At 39.5% G+C, this 21,249-nt stretch overlaps 3 protein-coding genes and 1 long non-coding RNA gene across 4 annotated transcripts in view; 3 read left to right on the top strand and 1 right to left on the bottom strand.

Annotated features, from left to right (window-relative positions):
- The window catches only part of LOC118494950, a 16,849-nt gene extending 15,055 nt beyond the window's left edge, over positions 1 to 1,794 (top strand). The window contains exon 3 of the long non-coding RNA XR_004897159.1: positions 1,784 to 1,794. This is a non-coding gene — a long non-coding RNA (uncharacterized LOC118494950). The remainder of the gene's footprint in view (positions 1 to 1,783) is intronic.
- Positions 1,795 to 3,093: 1,299 nt separating this feature from the next.
- Positions 3,094 to 8,064, top strand: kpna7 (karyopherin alpha 7 (importin alpha 8)). The gene is made up of 12 exons (XM_031289350.2): positions 3,094 to 3,225; positions 3,300 to 3,437; positions 3,541 to 3,626; positions 4,072 to 4,240; positions 4,444 to 4,543; positions 4,814 to 4,896; positions 5,345 to 5,431; positions 5,570 to 5,746; positions 6,535 to 6,768; positions 6,855 to 7,037; positions 7,156 to 7,302; positions 7,915 to 8,064. The coding sequence occupies exons 1-12, from the start codon at positions 3,112 to 3,114 to the stop codon at positions 7,999 to 8,001; spliced, it is 1,605 nt and encodes a 534-aa protein (XP_031145210.2). The 5' UTR covers positions 3,094 to 3,111; the 3' UTR covers positions 8,002 to 8,064.
- A 677-nt stretch (positions 8,065 to 8,741) lies between these two features.
- LOC116042901 (NAD(P)(+)--arginine ADP-ribosyltransferase 2-like) lies at positions 8,742 to 12,306 on the top strand. Its single transcript, XM_031289377.2, has 3 exons — positions 8,742 to 9,036; positions 9,281 to 9,362; positions 10,559 to 12,306. The coding sequence occupies exons 2-3, from the start codon at positions 9,297 to 9,299 to the stop codon at positions 11,429 to 11,431; spliced, it is 939 nt and encodes a 312-aa protein (XP_031145237.1). The 5' UTR covers positions 8,742 to 9,036; positions 9,281 to 9,296; the 3' UTR covers positions 11,432 to 12,306.
- A 262-nt stretch (positions 12,307 to 12,568) lies between these two features.
- Positions 12,569 to 15,828, bottom strand: xpa (xeroderma pigmentosum, complementation group A). The gene is made up of 5 exons (XM_031289381.2): positions 15,375 to 15,828; positions 15,187 to 15,292; positions 14,292 to 14,457; positions 13,347 to 13,464; positions 12,569 to 13,205 (listed from the first exon to the last, which is right to left on the bottom strand). The coding sequence occupies exons 1-5, from the start codon at positions 15,658 to 15,660 to the stop codon at positions 13,051 to 13,053; spliced, it is 831 nt and encodes a 276-aa protein (XP_031145241.1). The 5' UTR covers positions 15,661 to 15,828; the 3' UTR covers positions 12,569 to 13,050.
- Between the last annotated feature and the right edge of the window lie 5,421 nt (positions 15,829 to 21,249).

The following is a 21,249-nucleotide window of genomic DNA, read 5'->3' as shown; positions in this document are numbered from 1 at the left end:
TTGTTGCAAGTTCTTGGGAAACAGAAATCACTGTAAAGTTGTTGGACTCTGTATAGTGCTAAAACAGTCTCATAAGTATTTGCAACTCATGAAACACAATGTGATTTGTATCTGTGTGTTTTGCACACTGATATCAAATATTGCCATTTTTGTGGTACTTGCTGAAAAAAGTATGCATTTTACACCTGTGACTGCACTACACATTTCTTCAACTCTCAACTCACATGAGAGAGGATAAAAACAAACATCATTAATAGAGCAGTTTTTATTTATTTATTGTTTTTATTGCATTTCTTGAATATGAGAGCATGTTAGTGAATGTTTCTGCGCACATTGTGTGTGTGTGTGTGTGTGTGTGTGTGTGTGTGTGTGTGTGTGTGTGTGTGTGTGTGTGTGTGTGTGTGTGTGTGTGTTTGAGAAGCCTTGAACCTGCTAAGTGGAATTTCCTCCATTCACCTCACATTGTTCAGACTAACAAGGATTCAAAGACATTAGGGCAGGACAGAAACACACTACACCCATCAGGGCGTCTCTGAGGAACCATAAGCACTTCCAGGTCAAAAGGCCAGCAGGATGATGATCTCACAGGCAAAGAGAGTGGCTCACACACACACACACACACACACACACACACACACACACACACACACACACACACACACACTGTAGAAAACTCCACATCAACAGGTCATTATGCCACAAAGTATGTCTCGAACTTTTATATTTTGTTAAACAAGTGAATCTCTTTAGAGAAAAAGGAGTGGTGCCATGGAGCCATCTGTCATCCTCTGGAGGACATTCTGACCTCTATGCTAATGATAATATAAAAGTAGCTAGAGAGCATGAGAACAAATGAAATCATCTATCTCTGTTCGTCCTCTCTGCTTTCCCACGCCGGACAGGGAAATCAGTAAAAGTGAAGCAGGGATAAGAAAACAGAGCAGAGGTAGGGAAAGGTGGGATGCTGAGGGAAAATATCCTTTTATTTTATTTTTTTAATGATTTTATTTTCACTCTGTGAGGGTGACTGATCCTTATCACTTTTAAATGATGCAAAGCTCTGACTTACAAAAAGAAAATCTCCTTTAAACCAATTCACACAAACTGTCCTTGAGCAAGGCACTAAACTGGAGAAGGTATAATTCAACAAAACACTAGCCTATTTTTGAACCAATCCCACATGTTCTCAGGCATTTGTAGATCTCTACAAAAACAATTGAAGGTCAAAGAAATGTGGCTTCTTAAAGCTGCATTAATGCATGTTTGGCCACTAGGGGGCAGAAAAAACAAGCGGACAGATACACTGTTAACATCATCACCATTTTATATGGCTGTTATGCTAAGCAACATTTGCTTTCAGCTGTCTCTTTGTGTTTCTGGCCTGACTTTCTGACTTATACAAGTCCAACATTCACTCTTCACTCTGTTTTGGTCTGGCTTTTTGTCTTTCCAAATGTTTGACTAATTTCATAATTCTCTCTCTGCTGTCTGTCTACACATTAGGCAGGTAATGAACAGTGTTTATCAGAGTTTTCTGCTAGAATTGGCTTCCTTTGGGGATTAGTGAAAACATAAAGACTAACTATGCAGAAAATGTGCAGCCCCAAACAAGGAACTGAAAGAGGCTAAAAAGCTCTGCTCCTTGTTGTAGGCTAATGTTACTGTGGCACAAATGTATCCAGCTATGTCTGTGAAGGCTGACAGCAATACATCAGTGTTTATAAAAAGCTGTTTTCCCATTTACACTACAAGTAAGAATTCAAGATTTATTTTATCTGGAAAGCTCACTTTTGAAGGTGGAAAACAGTACGTATCCTCATTAATGTGAACATGAGCTTGTGTGTGTGTGTGTGTGTGTGTGTGTGTGTGTGTGTGTGTGACACAGCAAGGTGTGAGAAAGGTTTAAGGGGCTGCATTAGGAAACAACCATGATGAGGGTTGTGACCTTCACTCTGGTGGTGAGGGTGCAGAAAGAAAGTGTGTGTGTTTGAGTCTGAGCACTCACAGCCACATAAACCTTGTGTGTGTTTGTGTGTGTGTGTTATCAAGAGGAAGTGATTTTAACTTGGTCAGGGGGAAACCTCCACTTAAAGTGCTATTGTTCAGCCCTTCCTGGTTCTTACTGAGGAAGACGAGATTCCATCCCTGTCAAACTTTTTCTCTGCCACACTTTCTCTATCAAAATCTTTCTTCTCTTTTACTTATTTGATATATTTATTTGTATCTGTACCCCTTTTCTGCAATGATGTAGCTACAATATAATTAATTCTAATTGATTTAGCAATACATTAGATTTCATCACATTCACATTTAACACACACTCACACGTAGTCCAGATGAAAGTTGTGATTTGTTGCCATCTATTGTCTAAAACAGGCCATGACTGGTTAGCCAGTTATTACCACAAAAATATTTACACTGTGGAATTTTTTAAGGCTTATTACTTTTTTAACGATTTTACTTTAGTCTGTTTATTTTATTTAGGCTATTTGGATGTTATTATCAATAATATTATTATTAATAGGCTATTATTATTTTATGTAGTTCTTCTTTATTGTCAGACTCAAAGTCTATTAAAAAATCCATTAGAAAATATTATTATTATTATTATTATTATTATTATTATTATTACTACAATATCAAACATGCATATTTACTGAACAAAATGAAGTCACCAGAGTTTATATTGTTCCTTCCTCTCCTGTATGACACAAACTGCAAACGTGCACACATTTTAGGTGCTTTTTTATAAAGACTTTATTAACATACTTGCAATTCGTCACTGTACATGTTCAGCCAGTTTTAACAAGACACATTAGGAAACAGTAATCTGAGCAAGGGTCATAAAGAACTAGACTTAGATTATAGTAGCCATATAATGTAGATTGAGCAGTAGGCTACAACAAGTAGGCTAATACAAAAATACATTAAAAAATGACCATTCTTCTTACACATAGGTTACTGCAACGAAAGGAGTTCGCAGGAGTGCCTTAGCTACTGGAGGAAAAGCTGTTTGGTTACTTGTTTGAAACGCGCACAGCTGCACGTGCTCCAATCACAGCTAATTAGATTCACCTGCGGCGGCTCTCCCCCTTAAAACATCCCTGCGGAATGTTTCCTTACATTTTCATCGGTCTGAGTCAAGCAGAGAAGTCCACCATGCCTACCAAGAACGTTGTCGAGGAGCGAATCTCCAAATTCAAGAACAAGGGGAAAGATCCAGCAGTAAGTTGATGTTTAATTTCCAAGGTCGTACGTAGTAATACTTTTTATCGACACTGCGTCTCGGCCTCTTGCAGAAACTTCGAGAGAAAAGGATCTCGGTGTGCGTGGAGCTGCGCAAAGCTCACAAGGATGAAAGTTTCCTGAAGAGAAGGAACATAACGCTGTCCTCTCTCCCGGATGAGGAGGCCCTCGACTACATCTCCAACGACATGGTCAGTTCAGAGACTTTTATAAGAAATTTGTTCAAACCTAGTTTTTATATACAGTCTGTGGTTCAAACTAGTACACCCTCTAACGGTGTTATCTGTCATTTAGGTGGCCGTTTTACCTCTTGATGAAATCATTAAAGACGTCAACTCTGACTGCAAGGAGTCCCAAACCCGAGGCTGTCAGGCAGCCAGGTGAGAGTTCATTGCTTAATATTTATAAGCCACAGATTTGTTGCAGAATATACAATTGCTGTAGTTACACTTATTGCCAAAATGATAAATTGATTAGTGGCCCAGCAGAACATTTTATCTGGCAATTGTGTGAGACGTATCAAATGTATATGCCGAATTTTGTCTTCAAAGGTGAGGAATTGGTGGGGGGTTTTCTGAGTCATAAATTAAAATACCTTTTTTTGTTTTGGACTGCTTAATAAAAAAAGCAGCAAATTGAGGGTGTCATCTGGGGCTTCTGGGAAATTGTAATTGCCATTTTCACAATTTTCTAACACTATTACAGTTATTGGACTACTTAATCTGTGTTTCACCCATTGAAATTGGGTTATTGATAACGTTATCTTAGGAAAAATAAGATGACCTGTATGTTGCGTAGCCTACATTTCATCCAACCTTCCCTCAGGAAACTGCTGTCTCAGGAGCGTAATCCTCCTATGAAGGAGATCATAGATGCAGGTCTGCTGTCCCGCTTTGTGTCCTTTCTGGGTATGGATGATGAGCCGACTCTGCAGTTTGAAGCAGCTTGGGCCCTTACAAACATCGCCTCTGGAACTACTTGGCATACTCAACAGGTGTGACTAGTATTAAGCATGGCTAGCCTGATGTTTAAGATTACTAATTCTGTTTGACTGTAACCGGTCATGATTCTTGTTAAGATGGGCTTATGGAGTGTATTATGCCTCAAACATCTTGATTAAAACTAACTAAATGGACTTAGGTGTTAGAGGCTTGCAGGTTTTCTTGGTGGCTTGAAAACAGTGTATTTGTGTCTCAGGTGGTGGAACATGGTGCGGTACCAGCTTTCATTGCCTTGCTGGCTTCACCCATGTTGCACATCAGTGAACAGGCTGTCTGGGCTCTTGGAAACATTGCAGGTAAAATGCTGAATGTATTGCCATGTATGGATTTGACTTTGAATTAATACAACTGATAAATTAGGCTGCTTAATGGAGAAAATGATAGTTTCCAAAAGGGGAAAGAAGACCTGATGGTCCATTAACTTGGACTGGAATTAAGCTATGAAGTGACTCAGGCGCATGTCTTTCAAATATTAAAATGACAGTCTGTCTTATGCTGTAAATCTGGGACACAGAATCTACATGTATTTTACCGTGGCTTGCTGTATTAACAAATCTCCTAAAAAGGTGACGGTGCAGCTTATCGAGACATCCTGATTGAGTGCAATGTTATCCCAGCCTTACTGGCCCGCATCTGCCCAGACACCCCAGTAAGTCAAAACTTTACAAGACCAGCTCCAACTATGCACTCAAGTCCTTTTTTTTTATTATTTTTTTTTTTAACTTTACATTTTGAGTGATCACTTTCTCAAAGGGTCAAAGAAACAATACTTTAACTGTCTTACAAACCCTACAAAGACTCTCCACATTTGGAGATCAGGTGTTATGCTAGTAGTGGCTAATGTAGCCTCACACTATTTATTAGCCTCAAGCAGAGATAAGATGGTCTGAGTTTATGACCTGTAAATGGGAAGCTCAAATTTTTCTGAAAGCAAATGTCTGACTCAGCATCTTTTTTTTTTTTTCACTTGTGCAGTAGTACTTCTAAGACCTGTAAATATAATGTGTAAAATCTGTAGAGTTCCCTTTAAACTTTCCTCAGCTGTGGGGCAGAAGTCTAAATGTTGCTGTGTGGGTCATAATGCTTTATTACTCCAGGTTGGCTACCTGCGTAACCTGACATGGACATTGTCCAACTTGTGTCGAAATAAGAACCCGTTTCCACCCTTGTCTGCAGTCATGCAGGTAAGTAACTTCACACCTCCGTAATGAAGTCTATACACGTGTGTGTGTATATAAGCACCCTGTGTAACAAGAATTCCCAGTTCAGAAAGGTGCCACAATACCAGTGAGATTAATGTACAGTAACTGTCATGCCTGCAGGTGCTTCCCTCTCTGATCCAGTTGCTCCATCTCGGCGATAAGGACATCTTGTCTGATGCATGCTGGGCAATATCCTACCTTTCAGACGGTGACAATGACCGTATTGATGTTGTAGTGAAAACTGGCATCGTCTCTCGGCTGGTGGAGCTCATGAGCCACGAGGAGCTTAGTGTCATGGTAGGGTGTTCTCAAACGCACTAACTCGACGCTACGACCAGATCATCACTGCCTTAGCAATGTACAGGTTGTGATTGTTGCATAAGTGGCAACTTAACCCTTGTGTTGACTTCAGGTCAAATTGACCAGTTTTCAATTTTTGTTTTATATATTAAAATGTGGGACGTAGAAATAAGCGCTGAAAATGTGTAGAGAAATTTAACAATTTAAAACGTTGGCAAAAACAAACTGAAAAAGGCGTCAAGCATGGCTAGTAAGCATGGCCACTTTTTAGTTTTTCTTCAAGTTGGTCAAAAGCCAGAATCTTTCACTGCCTACAGTATAGTAAATCTTAGGGGTGTGCAAAAAATCGATTCGCAATTCAAGCTCTACAGATTCAAAATCTTCATTTTTGTAATGGTGTGTATACTATTGTCCTGAAATAAGTTTAGCTCGCATTCCTATAGATGGCGCTGCGTCAAATTCACATGACACCTGGGCACTCTTGTCATAGTCAAAAGAACGAGTGCAGAAGTAATTTAGTCGGCGCAAACTTCACAGAATTATTCAACCTGCTCCATCCTCATTGAAGGCAAGAGTTTGGGCACATTTCGGCTTATTACTTCAAGGGGAAGATGGAACTTGATGGGAATCATGCTATATGCAGGCTTTGCAAGCGAAAGTTAAGTAGTTTGGAAACGTCACACTTTTTTTTTTTAAATCGAATCTTGAGCCTAAAAATCTGTCTCAAATCGTGACATTTTCTGAATCGTGCACCCCTAGTAAATCTGTTACGTGTCGGCCTCTAGACCCCTGCTCTCCGCTCAATCGGGAACATAGTGAGTGGCTCAGATCTGCAGACCCAGGCAGCAGTTGATGCAGGAGTCCTGAAAGTCCTACCTCAACTGATGAGGCACTCAAAGGCCAGTGTGCAAAAGGAGGCAACATGGGCATTGTCCAACATCGCTGCAGGACCATGTAGGCAAATCCAACAGCTCATCACCTGTGGCCTACTCCCCCCTCTGGTGGAGCAGCTCAGAAATGTGAGTAGATCACAAGATGACCCTCTGGGCATCTGTTCATTGAACATACTGTAGTGATACAATGGAATTAATCTCATTTTTCTCAGGGTGACTTCAAAACTCAAAGGGAGGCAGTGTGGGCAGTGACAAACTTCACCAGTGGGGGCACTGTGGAGCAGGTGGTCCATCTGGTGCAGAGTGGGGCCCTGGAGGCGATCATTAACCTGTTGCAGGTCAAAGATACTAAAGTCATTCTGGTCATACTGGATGCCATCAACAACATCTTCATGGTAAGGGGGAGGGGAAAGCAACTCAACTATTGGCACCTGAATTGGTCTAAAACCTGTTACAGTTTGACCTAAAACTTGAAATGGGCAGATAAGCAATTTCAATTACTGTACTTTTCAGGCAGCAGAGAAGCTTGGTGAGACAGAGAAACTTAGCCTGTTGGTTGAAGAGCTGGGAGGACTGGATCGCATTGAGATGCTACAGAACCATGACAATGAAACTGTGTACCAGGCTGCTCGTACCCTTATAGAGAAGTACTTCAGTGATGTAAGTAGACGACCACATGACTAAGTCCCTACATTCATATTGGAGTACATTTTAAGTTTTGACAAATTTTAAGCAGCTTTTCAATGTTTTTCTTCATACAACTTAATGTAGGTACATTTTTCAAAATGCATGGTAGACTTTGCATTAAGCTTATTTCATATCTGAAGGCAAGGGAATCTAGACAGGTAAGCAGCCCGATCTGCTGGCGATTTGATATTGCCCTGCAGCTCATGCTGGAAACCTGTATGTTTTATCTATCCTGCGGGAACCAATCACAAACTGGCTTATCCACCTGGCGTGCTATTGGTGGGTTTAACACAATGACGATAGCGATGCGACCAAGCAGCTTTGTTTACATTCAACAAGCCGGCAACCGAAGCAACCCGTTGATGTCACTGCTACGTCACCCGTATCGTTGGTCTGATTGGTTGAAGGACTATCCAATTTCGTAGAGTCATTTGAACTATGCTTGTTCACGCCTCTTGTGCAGTAGAAAATACAGAGCAGTTTCCCCAGACCAGGTCTGGTGATAGCCAGACTAAAGGGATCCCCGTAAGGGCTCAATGTAGTCTTTGTATTTGCAAAGATAACGATAACTTTCTTTCCTCCTAGGATGACGTCGTGGGAGTTAAGGTCGACAGTACAGATGACTCGTTTGTATTTAAGACCTCTGATGTTCAGAGGACTTTTGAATTTTAAACATTGTTTTTGATTGCATGTTGAATAAATAAAGTTGCAGTATTATGTTGTGTCTAAGGATGATTATGAATGCAAAGTCAATGTATTTTTGGTAAATATAAAAAGGCTACAAAGTTATGGTTTAGACCTGTCCAACGAAAGTATCTAAATATTAATCTGTCAAGCTGGTTCACAATGACCTTGTATCTTACACCTGGATGATCTACAACATTGCAAGATGGGTACACTGAAATACATTTTAAATAGTTTCCTCTTTCTTGAGCTATGACTCATGGAGAAAAGTCAGGCAGTCCCTTAAAGGGACTTCCCAAGACTCTAAGCCTGTAGTTCACCCAGAGTGGTGATTCTCATTAAGTTGGGTTGCACTTTTGACTTAAAATGCAAACTTCACTTTTCTGCTTGTAGGAGGAATGACTTGTACAGTTATGGCCGCTCAGCCTAAACGGTAGATATTCAAAAACTGTAAAAATACAAAGGCTTATGCCAGCTTGCATGGCCCATGCCAATACAGACTACCTTCTGGCTGGCCAATTACACTTACTGTATGTGACCATGTCCGGTTTCCCTAAGTAACCATTTTTCATTAGCCCTTTCATAGCAAGCATGGAGATATATAAAGGTTGTTATATCTGAGATTTCTGCCTTTCCTTCAGTACAATGGCGGTGAATGTGGGTTTTTTTTTTTTTTTTTTTTTTTTTGCTCCAAGCATTTAAGTGACAAATGGGCCTACACTGCAACATTTTAAATGGTGACCCCATTAGTCGGCACCTTCGTTCTCACCGCAGAAGGATGGCTGAAACTATCTAAAACCCTGTGGAAGTAAAACTGTCTGCATGGGTGAATCACACTTGAAAAGAGCTGACCTAACTTTCATCTTTCGGAGTTGATGAAATGGACCGAAAACAGATTCTTGGGGAAATCCTTCATTTGTACATGAGGCTTAGATTGACCCCACCCGTACTCTCATTAAAAAGATGACTGGCATCATACAGACCAAAGACATTACTCAGTCACAGAACCTGCTGCACCACCTGGTAAGATCAGATGGTTTAGTTCATTTTGGTTTTAGCATATCACAAATGTTTTCAGTAGATGCTATTGGGGCAGGACATTAGTGAACATGTTTATTTTGGAGATAGTGAAATTGTTTTTATAATGTATTATAAGGAAACTATCTGGTGCTAATGGATTTAAGACCTGACAAATGTATTGCTTTCACTTGATGGCTTTGTGATTTATATTCCTTCATAGGCAGGGACAGTAAATGTCTCTTTTTAGGTATCGATCTTCAATCATGTCGAAGGATAGTATGTTGATTGTCCTCTGCTGCCTCTTTATAAGACTTCTGAATGCAAAGATGGTAAGATAACGGACACATACAGTAACATGCCACTAATATCCACTGATGTTACAATATTAAAAGAAGTGCATTATGCATTTAAAACGTTACCTTGGTTCAATGGTTTCAAATGCAGCAAGTCTGAAATACCTGGACTTAAATAACCAAAGAAATCCTGTAACGTGATCACATGTTCACTGGCTGGTCAGTGTGTGTGGTTTTTTTTTTTTTTTTAATCCGAATCTGAGAGGCAAAAGTTCTATCCCCACAATTTGAACAGGTAACAAAAACAAAATAAAGGTCAGTTGTCATGAGTTACTAAGCCTGTGAAAATGGTTGTATGTCTTTTGTAGCTCTGCAGGGAGCTTGGGCTAAAAATGTATAACAAACCTGTGTTACAAACTGGGGTCATGGAGTTTAAAAGACATTGGCATTTACCAGGCATGGAGTGTCTAATTTAGTTGCATTGTGAGAAATGTAGGATCCAGATTTTTTTTTTTAAGCTTGAGCCATACTAGGAGCCACAAGTCAGGATATCCAGGCCTCCCTCCCTTTTCTAATCTTTTTTTGTGAGTCCAGTGCATTCCCTTTAAAGCCTTCTACATGCCGTATTTAACTATTAGGTGTACATAAAAACTGAAACCGCCTAAAATAACCCCCTAAATGTCAGCATTTAATTGTAGAATGTAACATATTGATGAAGACCTCCAAAGTCCCAGACAGATTACAGAGAACATGAACTCAGTGTCCTTAAAGCTTTAGTGCGTAACTTTTTGATATTAATGAACGTCTGTTACCTTCAAGCCATTGAGACTATCGGCTCCACACAGCTCTCTCTGTATTTCTCAGTATGGCTATGTTCAGAAGATTGTGTCGTCCGGCGACTTTCGCACGCAGAAACTCAAGTGAAGGTAAATACCTCTTCTGAAGAGTCCATGTTTTTTGATCCTCCGTGTCCTCCTTGGCTACTAGCAACTGCGGTGGGGCGTTGCGCGATCACGGAAGGCTTGTATGATGTGGACACGCCGGCAGTTTTGTTGTCATTACTTAGAATTCCTCATGGGGGCGATAGAAACTACACACTATAGCTTTAATATAAGCAACAACCCTGCTCTCAGTTGATCAAAACTATTTAAACCAATGTGACCAGCTTTAATACTATGTTAAATGCATTATCTCAATAAAACTACATGTTCTGATTTTTTTTTTTTTTACAGTTGCCTGAACAGGATACCATAAAAGCCACTTTGAAAAGCTCTGATGTCCAAAAGGTGGATGTTGAGACATCCTCTCCACAGGAGGCTACCTCCACTCAGTCAGCCATGCAGAAACCCACAAACACCTCACTGAAGGCATCTGTTGCCTCTGTCCAGGTCCCATCAGGTCAGTCCAGGCTCATCAGTATCCCTCTGAGTTTGTCTTCAGACTCTGTCGATGACATGTATTACGGCTGCTCCGAGAAGATGCTGATCAAAGTGAAACGTCACTACCTCCCTGGGAGCACCAGGGAAGGTCTGCACTCCACATACACAAAACTCTGTGCCCTCAAAGCCATGAAGAATAAGGACATCTATGACCCGCTGTCCTGGAATCACTTCAGGGCTCTGTGTGCCTACACAGCGGGGTCATATAACAACTTAAACCAAGCAATCCGCAGGGGGAAGGCTTCCTACAAAACCTCGTTTGGATTCCACGCCCTACACTTCCTGCTGTCTGATGCCATCCGGCTCCTAAAACTTAACCAAAGAAGCTGCTACACCACCTATAGGAGAAGCAAACTGCTCTTCAGCGGGGAATTTGGACAAACCATTCGCTTTGGCTCATTCGCCTCCAGCTCCCTCAGCAAGGACCTGCATCAGTTTGGACGGAGGACCTGCTTCGAGATACACACGTGTTTCGGAGCCTACCTCAAGTCCTATTCAGAGTTTGACTCGGACGAGGATGAAGTACTGATTCCTCCATATGAGATGTTTAAGATTGTCTCTGTGGACGTGTCGGGAGAGAATGATTTACACTGTGATGCTTTCTACAAACTTGAGACTGCGGGGGTTTACAGCAGCCTCAACTGCCAGGCTGTGAACCCTTTTTAAAAGCAAGAGTGTACAAAATAAACACTATTGTTTTATTATATCAGTTTTATTAGCAGCCTCCTCCAGGCAACAATTGTATTCTATTATGCGTCACTGTCTTGAATTTACTAAAATAGCTTTTTTGAGTGTTCATTATTGACCTTGGAAGCAAAACATTCTTACCATAAGGTCCATTTAGTAACTGTTCTGGAGCTTCAGATTGTATGACATGATCTTCCTCAGCAGGTTGTTAGCCCAGTCACGAAATTGTAGTTGAGAACTTTAACTTTCTCGTCCTTTTTAAACAGTAAGAGGGGGGACGGACAAGTTGTTTGACAGGAAGAAGTCAGGAAAACTGTTAAATTTCATTAAAAAAAACACAAACCTGGGTTTATTTTTGACAAAGTAGCTTAGGTGTCTTTAATAGTAAGTGATATGAAAAACAAAATTATGGAATGTCATTAAAAAAAAGCGTGCTTAAAAATCAGTATATGAACCCTAACTCTAACTCGTGTATCTTAGTGACCAACTCCTAAACCACTTTAATACATAACAGGCCCACTCCACAAATAAGATTAAAAATAGGACAGAGACATGGCTTCATGTTAAAGTATCTCAAGTGTTTGCAGCTTGTACAAATAAATAGAAATGCAAATGGACTGTTTTATTAAATAATTGTCTACACTCCTACACTGCTTATACATTTTTTTATTTGAAGACTTTCCACTAAGTCTCAAAAATACAAATATATTTATTTTTAATGAATGGAAGCTAAATCAATGTTTTACACACTTTCAGTCTCATTGTAGCATGATTAATAGAGTGAATATCTGGACAATGACAGCTCGTCTCTTCACAGCTGAGACCACGTATCAAGTTCACAGAAATAGTCCTCGTCAGGTATCTCATGTCTGAACCATTTCCCAAGATGAATCTCTTTGATTATAATTTGGAAGCTGATGTTATAGAGTGAGTGGTGAGAGATGAGTCCGGAGCTGATGCTGTCGACTTGAATAAGGCCACAAAGGCGAGAAGTGAAGTTCAAAATAGACTTGACATGATGACAGTGAACACATCGCGGTACATGTGACTTGTGTGCAAAAACAAGAAATACTAAAAATGGACCCCCTCTTCCACTTCCACTTTCACAAAGGCAGCAAAGTTTTAATCTTACTGGTCAGTTCTGTTCCAGTCATAAAACGGGCCCCACATTACTTCACTATTTTAAGCAAGACGTTATTTTCAAGTTTCAAAATCGTGCCTTCCTTGATTTGCCCATTTGCCAGAGTGAATCTCTACATGCTACAAAAGTAACAGGAAGTGTAGCAATAGGCAGTGGACCGAAAAGGCAATCTGCTATACATATACAGTAGTTCAAGCTGAGGTCAGTAACAGCTGTTGAAAATAGAAATTACGACTGACCTATAACAGCCTGCGAGTGACACACAGGAGATTTTGGCCCCTTGTATGTGATCAGGATGGAGTGTTTTATGAAAAAAAATAGCACTAGTAATCCAGATAGAAGGAACACAGCTGGAGGGGTGGAGGATTTGTGAGAGGCGTGGTTCCCAACAGAAGCACCAAACATCATCTCCTTGTAGACTGAACCCGTAGCGGTCCGTGTTGGTGTGTGAGAGTGTCTACATCTTCTCGTAGGTGAGTTCATGTCCGCAAGTAGTGCAGGTTTTCTTGTAGAGGTCCTCCTCCGGATCCACCACCTCCTCTGGTCCGTACTGATGCTGGTGGACGCTGGTGTCTTTGGTCCACATACTGCTCCTCACCGCCCTGCGCAGCTCTGACACACAAATACAGATATATGAAACACCCACACGTCCAGAGTTTATCGAGATGACGCTCGTCCCACATTCAAATGTTGATGTTTACACAACAGCGTGATGTAACTGACTTGTTATTTGGGCTCTAACAGAAAACCAACCTTTGACCTTCTTGTTGAAGCGTTTTTGTTTCTGCACCTCTTTGTTCTCTTCCCTCGTCTCTTTGGCTTCCTGCAGGGCCTCCTCCGAACCCCACACCTCCATACATCTCTTCTCCACCTGGGTAACACACACAAGTACATAGTTCGCATAGACTCATTAAAACATACAGAACAAGGAGGGGTTATTTTGCATTTGACCAAAATGTTTGCGACTGATTTAGAGCTGCAACTAACAATTTATCAACAAATTTTCTGATTAATTGATTATTTAGTCTATAAAATGTTAGATAACAAAATGTCCAAGAGCCCAAGGCCCTCTAGTCTCCAAATGTCTTATTTGTCAAAGCAACAGTTCAAAAACAAAACAGAGAACAGCCGTTTCTGATGATTGACTAATTGATTGATTGATTGATTAATCACTGCAGCACTGCTTTGGTTTGTTTATAGCGCGACAATCTCTCATTTGTACTGTATATTGGTCTAAAAATCATCTTTCAATGCTTTTTAAATCTGTTGTGCAAATTCCTACTCATCTACTGACTTTACAGACACATATTTAAAACTATATTGCAATAAAAGCTTGCTTTATTTATTTTTAATCTCAATTGATATAGTTCTTAACATTTAGGATTTTTTATAATGTGGATTGCTTGCATGTTGTCTTGCAGCCACATGGGGCCTTCAACGAGAAGGACAAAACAGATGGAAATACAGCCAGGAAAGTTAAATTATTAAAAATGTGTTTTCCCCAAACTGCATCAGTTGGTACTTTTAAAAGCCATGCTGTTGTTGCATGTTCATTTATGTACAATGTATAACAGTGTTTATGTTTAAGTGTAGTGTGATATAAGATAAACTGTACTTATTTAGAGCAGTTGTAATATGCCCCACACACACACACACACACACACACACACACACACACACACACACACACACACACACCTGTAGTTTGAGGTAGAGCTTCATGTCTCCCCAGTGTGAGTTATGAGGGTTTTTCTTTAGTATAAACCTGAGCGGAGGCTCTCTCTTGTCCAGGTCACAGTCCTTCAGCAGGTAGTGCTGCTTGGCCTCAGTTCGGGAGATCAGCTTATGCTTTTCCTCGTTGTCTCTGAGAGGGGAAGAGGCTTCCACTGTTAATCAATTTGATTGATTTTCAGCCATGATTGTAAAAAAATAAATAAAAATACGATCTGAAGAGAAACAGAAAACTCCTCAATAAGCCATAGGTATCTGCAGGTTTCAGAATTTTTAATACTACCCTGAAGTGCTGGTTCTCTCGTCTGTCTTTGATTAAACATCACTACTCATAGATTTAATACAACTAAATGACCAGAAAATTAAGAGGTTTGACATGAAATCCATCTGTGATGAAAACCACATATTTCTGGCACATTATATTAACCTTAACCCTTTTAAATCAGACAAGGCCTTCTACATAACATAACTTCATGCTTTTAACAGATAAATGCATATTATCATGTAAAATTAGCATACAATATCCAAAATACGTTATCCTACCATCATATACAGGAATGCTGGGCAGGCCTGCATAATAATAGGACATAATCTTCAGGAAAAAAAACCTAATGCCATATTCTTTCAGATATTGGGGGAACCTGTGAATTTATGTATGTTACTTTCCAACTTATCTCAAGTTACAAAACAGAAATCTGCATTACAATGTAAAATGTGTCCAATTCAAAACTCTAATGACTTCTTTAGACATGTTATGCTTTTCCAAAAGCTGCATAAAACTACTATGGATTTCATGCTCATAAAGGTACTTTTAGTCTGTCTGTGTGTGTGTGTGTGTGTGTGTGTGTGTGTGTGTGTGTACCTGCACTTGTCACAGACAGCCAGGTCAAAGCTGTTGCTGAGGTACGAGTCCATAAAGGGTTTTTGACAATCATCGCACACCAGGTAGTCTGGCTCGATCACCGGAGCTGGAAACAAAACACACCCACACTTAACACACATGTAAATATGCATGCACACACTGGAGTCACCTAACACACAGACACACACCTGGCTGATGCACAACCTTCCTGGTCCTCTGCTCTTCCTCTTTGTCCTCCTCCTCCTCCTCGATAAAGAAGCCGGCGCCGGAGTCGATGGTCTTGGAGACTTTGGCCGAAGTTGCGCCCTCCACAGTGGACAAAGGGCGACACGCTAGTCGGGCTTGCCGGAGCATCAAGGCGCGCTGCCGGTTCCTCTCGATTTTAGCCCGCATCGCTGCAGAAAGCTCGGGTTTGGGACTCTGTTCTGGGACGGGACCGGCGGCATCCACTCCCTCTGACTCAGACGGATCCATGCTGCTTTCTCAAACAGCGATCACCACATAGCAATGTAATGTAGCAATGTAATGAAATGGCTCTACAGTCCGGTCTTGTTTTGTTTTGTTCAATTAAAAATGCAGCGTTGGACTGTTGTTACAAAGCTGACAGTTGCATGCTTCCGGTGGCTTCTTCATCTTCTTCCTCTCTTTATTTTAAAGTTTTAGGTGCATTACCGCCACCTTCTGCTGGGGTCTGGGGAATGTGAAGGACCAATCCTACATAATTAAATCGTTAGATTCCTCTTTTATTCGTTGGATTTGATCATACTGCCATTCACTTCTACTGAATGATCAATGGCTCATATAAACCGGTTGGATACAAAAATATGGATACTTAATATTTTTTGAGTCAGTGTTAAAGTCTAATATATTCACAAGATCAACAGTCCTCATTCTGTGTAAAAAGTATTTTCTAAACTTAAAGGACAATTCCAGTTCGGTTAACATTTAGGGACCCTCATTATGCTACCGATGAAGTTTGGTGATATTTTGAGCCTTTTTAGTGGTATAAATAGCGATTTGTTTTGACTTTCCCTGTGTACGGTGGCCGACAGGGGCAAACGCCCTGCAACTTAAGAAAACACACGCAAATAGACAAAACACAAGCAAATTAAGAAAACAACTTCATTAATTTGACAACACATGCGCAGCATTCAGCAAACGCGCTGCAAATACCACAACACAACCAAATACATAAACGCACTGCAAATATGAAACGATGCAAAAAGAAAAGCACACAAACCCTGAAAACAAATGCAACAAAAAAACGCTGCATCCAGATTACACAACGGAAGTTCTCCAGACCTCTAGAGGGAGCAGCTAGTGGAACAGCTGGATTTTCGACCGTTATTAACCGATATTAAATTCATATTATTATTATTATTATTATTATTATTATTATTATTATTATTATTATTATTATTAATAACATAATATATTATTAATATACAGTCGATGCTCCCGTCTCATGCCCTCCCGGCTGGTGCCGTCCCGAGCTTCGGCTTTTCAAAATAAAAGCTCTCGTCTGGTCCGCTATGTGTTTGTACTTTGGTGTGTTGGATGTTTGTGAACTAAACAGTACGGCAATCATTCTAATGGATACAATAACTTTTTCAGCAGATGTCTTACTTACAACACGTTGGAGTTAGCAAAGCAGTTTTGTGTTTATATGTGCAGGCAGGATTTATTCAGTTTGATAAATCCCACGGTAAATTGGCTGGTTTACTAACAGGGAGGGACTAGAAATCCTGTCTGTTTTTTGTATTTCAAGAGCGAATTGCTCCACAATATCATATTGTTATACAACAACGGTTACCAACTAAATTGATCACTTATTTTGTTGGTAACCGTTGTTGTATAATCACAATATTACACTTGAGGAGGCCTACACTACATTTCGGACCTCGAAATTAAACCCTCTCATGTGGCTTAAACAAACGTCAACGTTAACCGCTGATGCAGTTTTAAATGTTTTATCACCACGAGTTTACAGACGTCTCTGCTGATGAGTATCACCTGTGACCTGAGCCGAGACACACCCACCAAACGAGAGAAAACATATCTCAAACATAGATTTAATATTTACAGTGTCTCTCTCTCTCTCTCTCTCTCTCTCTCTCTCTCTCTCTCTCTCTCTCTCTCTCTCTCTCTCTCTCTCTCTCAGAGCTCCCTCTATAGGCCTGGAGAACTTCCGTTGTGTAATCTGGATGCAGCGTTTTTTTGTTACATTTGTTTTCTGGGTTTGTGTGCTTTTCTTTTTGCATCGTTTCATATTTGCAGCGCGTTTATCTATTTGGTTGTGTTGTGTGTATTTGCAGCGCGTTTATGTATTTGGTTGTGTTGTGTGTATTTGCAGTGCGTTTGCTGAATGCTGCGCATGTGTTGTCAAATGAATGAAGTTGTTTTTCTTTTTGCGTCGCTTCTTTTTTCGGGGTTTGTGTGCTTTTCTTTTTGCATCGTTTCATATTTGCAGTGCATTTATCTATTTGGTTGTGTTGTGGTATTTGCAGTGCGTTTGCTGAATACTGCACATTGTTGTCAAATTAATGAAGTTGTTTTCTTAATTTGCTTGTGTTTTGTCTATTTGCGTGTGTTTTCTTAAGTTGCAGGGCGTTTGCCCGTCGGCCACCGTACCTGTGCCCCGAATACTAGCGTTGTAAACTAATCAGCGGTCCGCGCTAGCTTCTTTCAAGCTACATACATTTGATTAGCATGAAAACATGTCCCAGAGAGCGACAGAGTGGGTACACATCTGTTAATAACCCCTAGGTTCGTTTTGCGCCGGAATTGTCCTTTAAGTTGAGGCTATGATGGCTGAATGGATTCCCCTCGTTCTTATCTAAATTTAATTGGATGGCAGTACAGTGAGTGAATATCCTCAGTTGTCACTCAGTGAACAGAAACGCAGAGAGAAAGCAGACAGCTGAGCATGACCATTGCTGGTTGTCCACAGGTGTCCAGTGAATCCCTGTTGCATCAGGCTGATCATGGCAGCGGGCCACGCATGCTGCTGTAAGAGGCTTGTGTCAAAGTAAAGTGGATCCCATCCTGATATATGACACTGCAAATCTGATCGGTGTCGTGAGGGAGCCTGTGAGGTAAAGGGACGTAGCTTTTAAAGTGGTTTGTTAGATTTAAAATGTCCTATGACCCCAGAAATACAGTGATGCATAACTTTATTGTGTATTTATTCTGTATAAGTAATAATACAACTATAGAACTCTACTTTACCTAAATTAATTAGAAATGATGACATGTTTCAAACCATTTTTTAAATTTAAAAAAGTTTCTAAACCTACCCAAAAGTTACCATCAACTCCAAACACCAATGAAAAATTTGAGGTTTCATTTATTTGATCATATACTTTATACAGAGTTGAATGATATATGAGTTTTTTCATTATAATACACAATTGAAGTAGTATATATGATTCCATACTTGCATAATGTACAAGGGAAATACAAAAGCATTTTACTATTTGTCATGGTATTCAAACTGGTCAAGGATGAATTCTTATATATTTCTCATTCATACACACATTTCTCACGTTCACACGATCCTTTACAGCAATAACGATTTAAAATGATACAGTCTCAGTCTTGAGTCTGAGAATAGAAGTTGTGTTGAGGTTAAACTATGTGCGGACTATGATTACACACAGGAGCTTATATACAGTCTTACAATACAGTTTACAAATCTTTTATCACATAAACACGTTAAAACACACATTTTTCACTTTGCAAGATATAGAGAATAGTTGGGGGTACATTTTATGGAGAATGAAATTATTTTAATTTTTTATTTGGACAAAAAAAAATGAATTTATGAAAACATATAAATAAATAAAAATATTTGGTTAACATAGTGACACAAAATATGATTTGTTACCCTTTGGGAGTGTTAAACCGATACTGCCATGGCAATTGAATCCAGAAAATCAGATCCACGTATCTAAAAATAAAATGTCTATGTCAAACTGAAAGAAACACAAATCTCTGAGTAAAACTGATTGTTCTTGGGAAACAAAACATAGTAAATAAAAGTTATAGATATGTTTTTTGCGTTGTAACGAGGTTGTACTGTACTGTAACACCTTAACCTTTTAACCTAATAAGAAATAAAAAGAAGATGAGGATGTAATTCAGAGTCTACAGTACCTTTATTGAGCATTTCTTTAAGACTGATGTAGCATTTTGAACATTGCCGGGAGAATAAAATATAAAATATTGCCCATGTTCATAAGGTAAATAAATGATGCGTGTTGTAGCTTGCATGAGGGCAGTCATGCAGTTCAGCATGCAACAGGTGGTTCAACTGAAGAAGACAAGATGGATGACATTTTGGTAGGACAGTGAGGCCTTAAATGGGTCACTAGAAAATCTGCCTCACATTAGTGAGTATGTTTCCTCCTGCCTCTTTTAAGGACAGTTTGACTTTGTTCATTAAAAGAAAAAGAAAAAAGGAAACCCCATAATAAAAAATGAAACAGAAAAAAACAAAGAGAGAAAATGCAATAACATTAATGGAAACAGATTCTTTGAGTTACAGCCACTTCTTTATTGTGTTATTCTTTGTTTCATCTTTTTTTGCAACCTTTTCAGAATATTTGCATTAGATTATTTGACGGAAACACACATATTTGTATGGCAAGATATCTATTGTCAATGTATTATTCAGCAGAACCCCAGTGGAGTTAAGTTACATGCTTTTTGCTCACTGTAAATATAATAGAGAGGGATTAGAGGAAAACAAAATTGCCAAAATATATAAATGTCACAAACTGAATCTCTGTGAGTCCATGTTTTGTTTTACAATAATAATATGGGCCTACCTGATGTTTCTTATAATAACTTGTTTCTAAGATTTCAGCCTGAACACAAGAAAGTCGTATGTGAACACAGCGGTGCAATACATTATACAGTACATGAGTTGTTTTACATCAAAACATTACAGAAGAAACCCGGTGATACCTATTGATATTGAACACTCCTTTTTATAAATACATAATTGGAAAAAACAAAAACACTTTTGAGTTTATCAAGTAAAATACAATGGAGAACACTAATCATTAGTCCACCACTTGTTGTCCAGACTGCATCATTCACAAAATCATCAAATTTTAGTCAGGATACTGAAGTAATCTCTCTCTAAAGTGGTGCATGTAAAGGCAGACAGAACAGAAAAAGTCAAAAGCTTTTTATATGAAGAACCCAGACCAGATAGTTGTGTTATATCGAGCATGACAACACCTTCAGTCCATTCTATCTGTGTTTTTTTTTTTTTTACACGGCTTTGTTGAATACTCAATTCTGATTGGTCAATTAAAGCATTCTACTGTCTTTTAATAGCAGGCCACTGCTATTGATGTAGTTCTGATCACAGAGGACCATTTTTAAATCAATAAAATCATTTTAAAATTAATATTGTATGTCAAAATATTGATTTCTTTAGTAGTTAGCCATGTGAAAGGCGGGATAACGACCCGCTTGCTCTACATTATCCCTTACATGCTCTACTGTAACTATTTAGCATTTAATGTATCCTATTATAGATATTCATGAATGAGATGTAAAGTAACCATTTATGCCAAATATGTCGTCGAATATACTGTATTTGAAGACACACAAGTAATTAACACTGGATATGTCTCTTTCAATGACATTGCAAAGCCATAAAGGAGGTGGAATCAACACAGTTAACATCTAAAGGTATATTGAGCAGCTATCACATATATGTATTGCTCCGGCCCTCTCTTTTTTTCTTCCCCGCTGCCCTTTAAAACAAAAAATAAAGTCTCTTTAAGCCTCCATACTCAGTTTATATGCTGAACTTGGCTGCCTGCATGAGTAGTGGAGATACTTCTTATACTGCCACACGGTCCTTCAGTTGAAAAAACAACAATCTCTGGTGATCTTCAATCGAAATTTCCATCCCATTCACATAACCTGTCCATCAGTATTCAACCAATAGCGGCTACTGAATGTAGTCACGTGGTACGAAGAGAGAGGAGTCCCTCCTATTGGGTGGCATAAAGTCTGTTAATGACATACAGGCTCGTATGCCAC

The sequence above is a fragment of the Sander lucioperca genome, chromosome 4 (assembly GCF_008315115.2).
Source record: "Sander lucioperca isolate FBNREF2018 chromosome 4, SLUC_FBN_1.2, whole genome shotgun sequence".
NCBI classification, from domain to species: domain Eukaryota; kingdom Metazoa; phylum Chordata; class Actinopteri; order Perciformes; family Percidae; genus Sander; species Sander lucioperca.
Note: the sequence above shows the minus strand (reverse complement) of the source record. Positions and strands in the feature narration are given on the sequence as shown.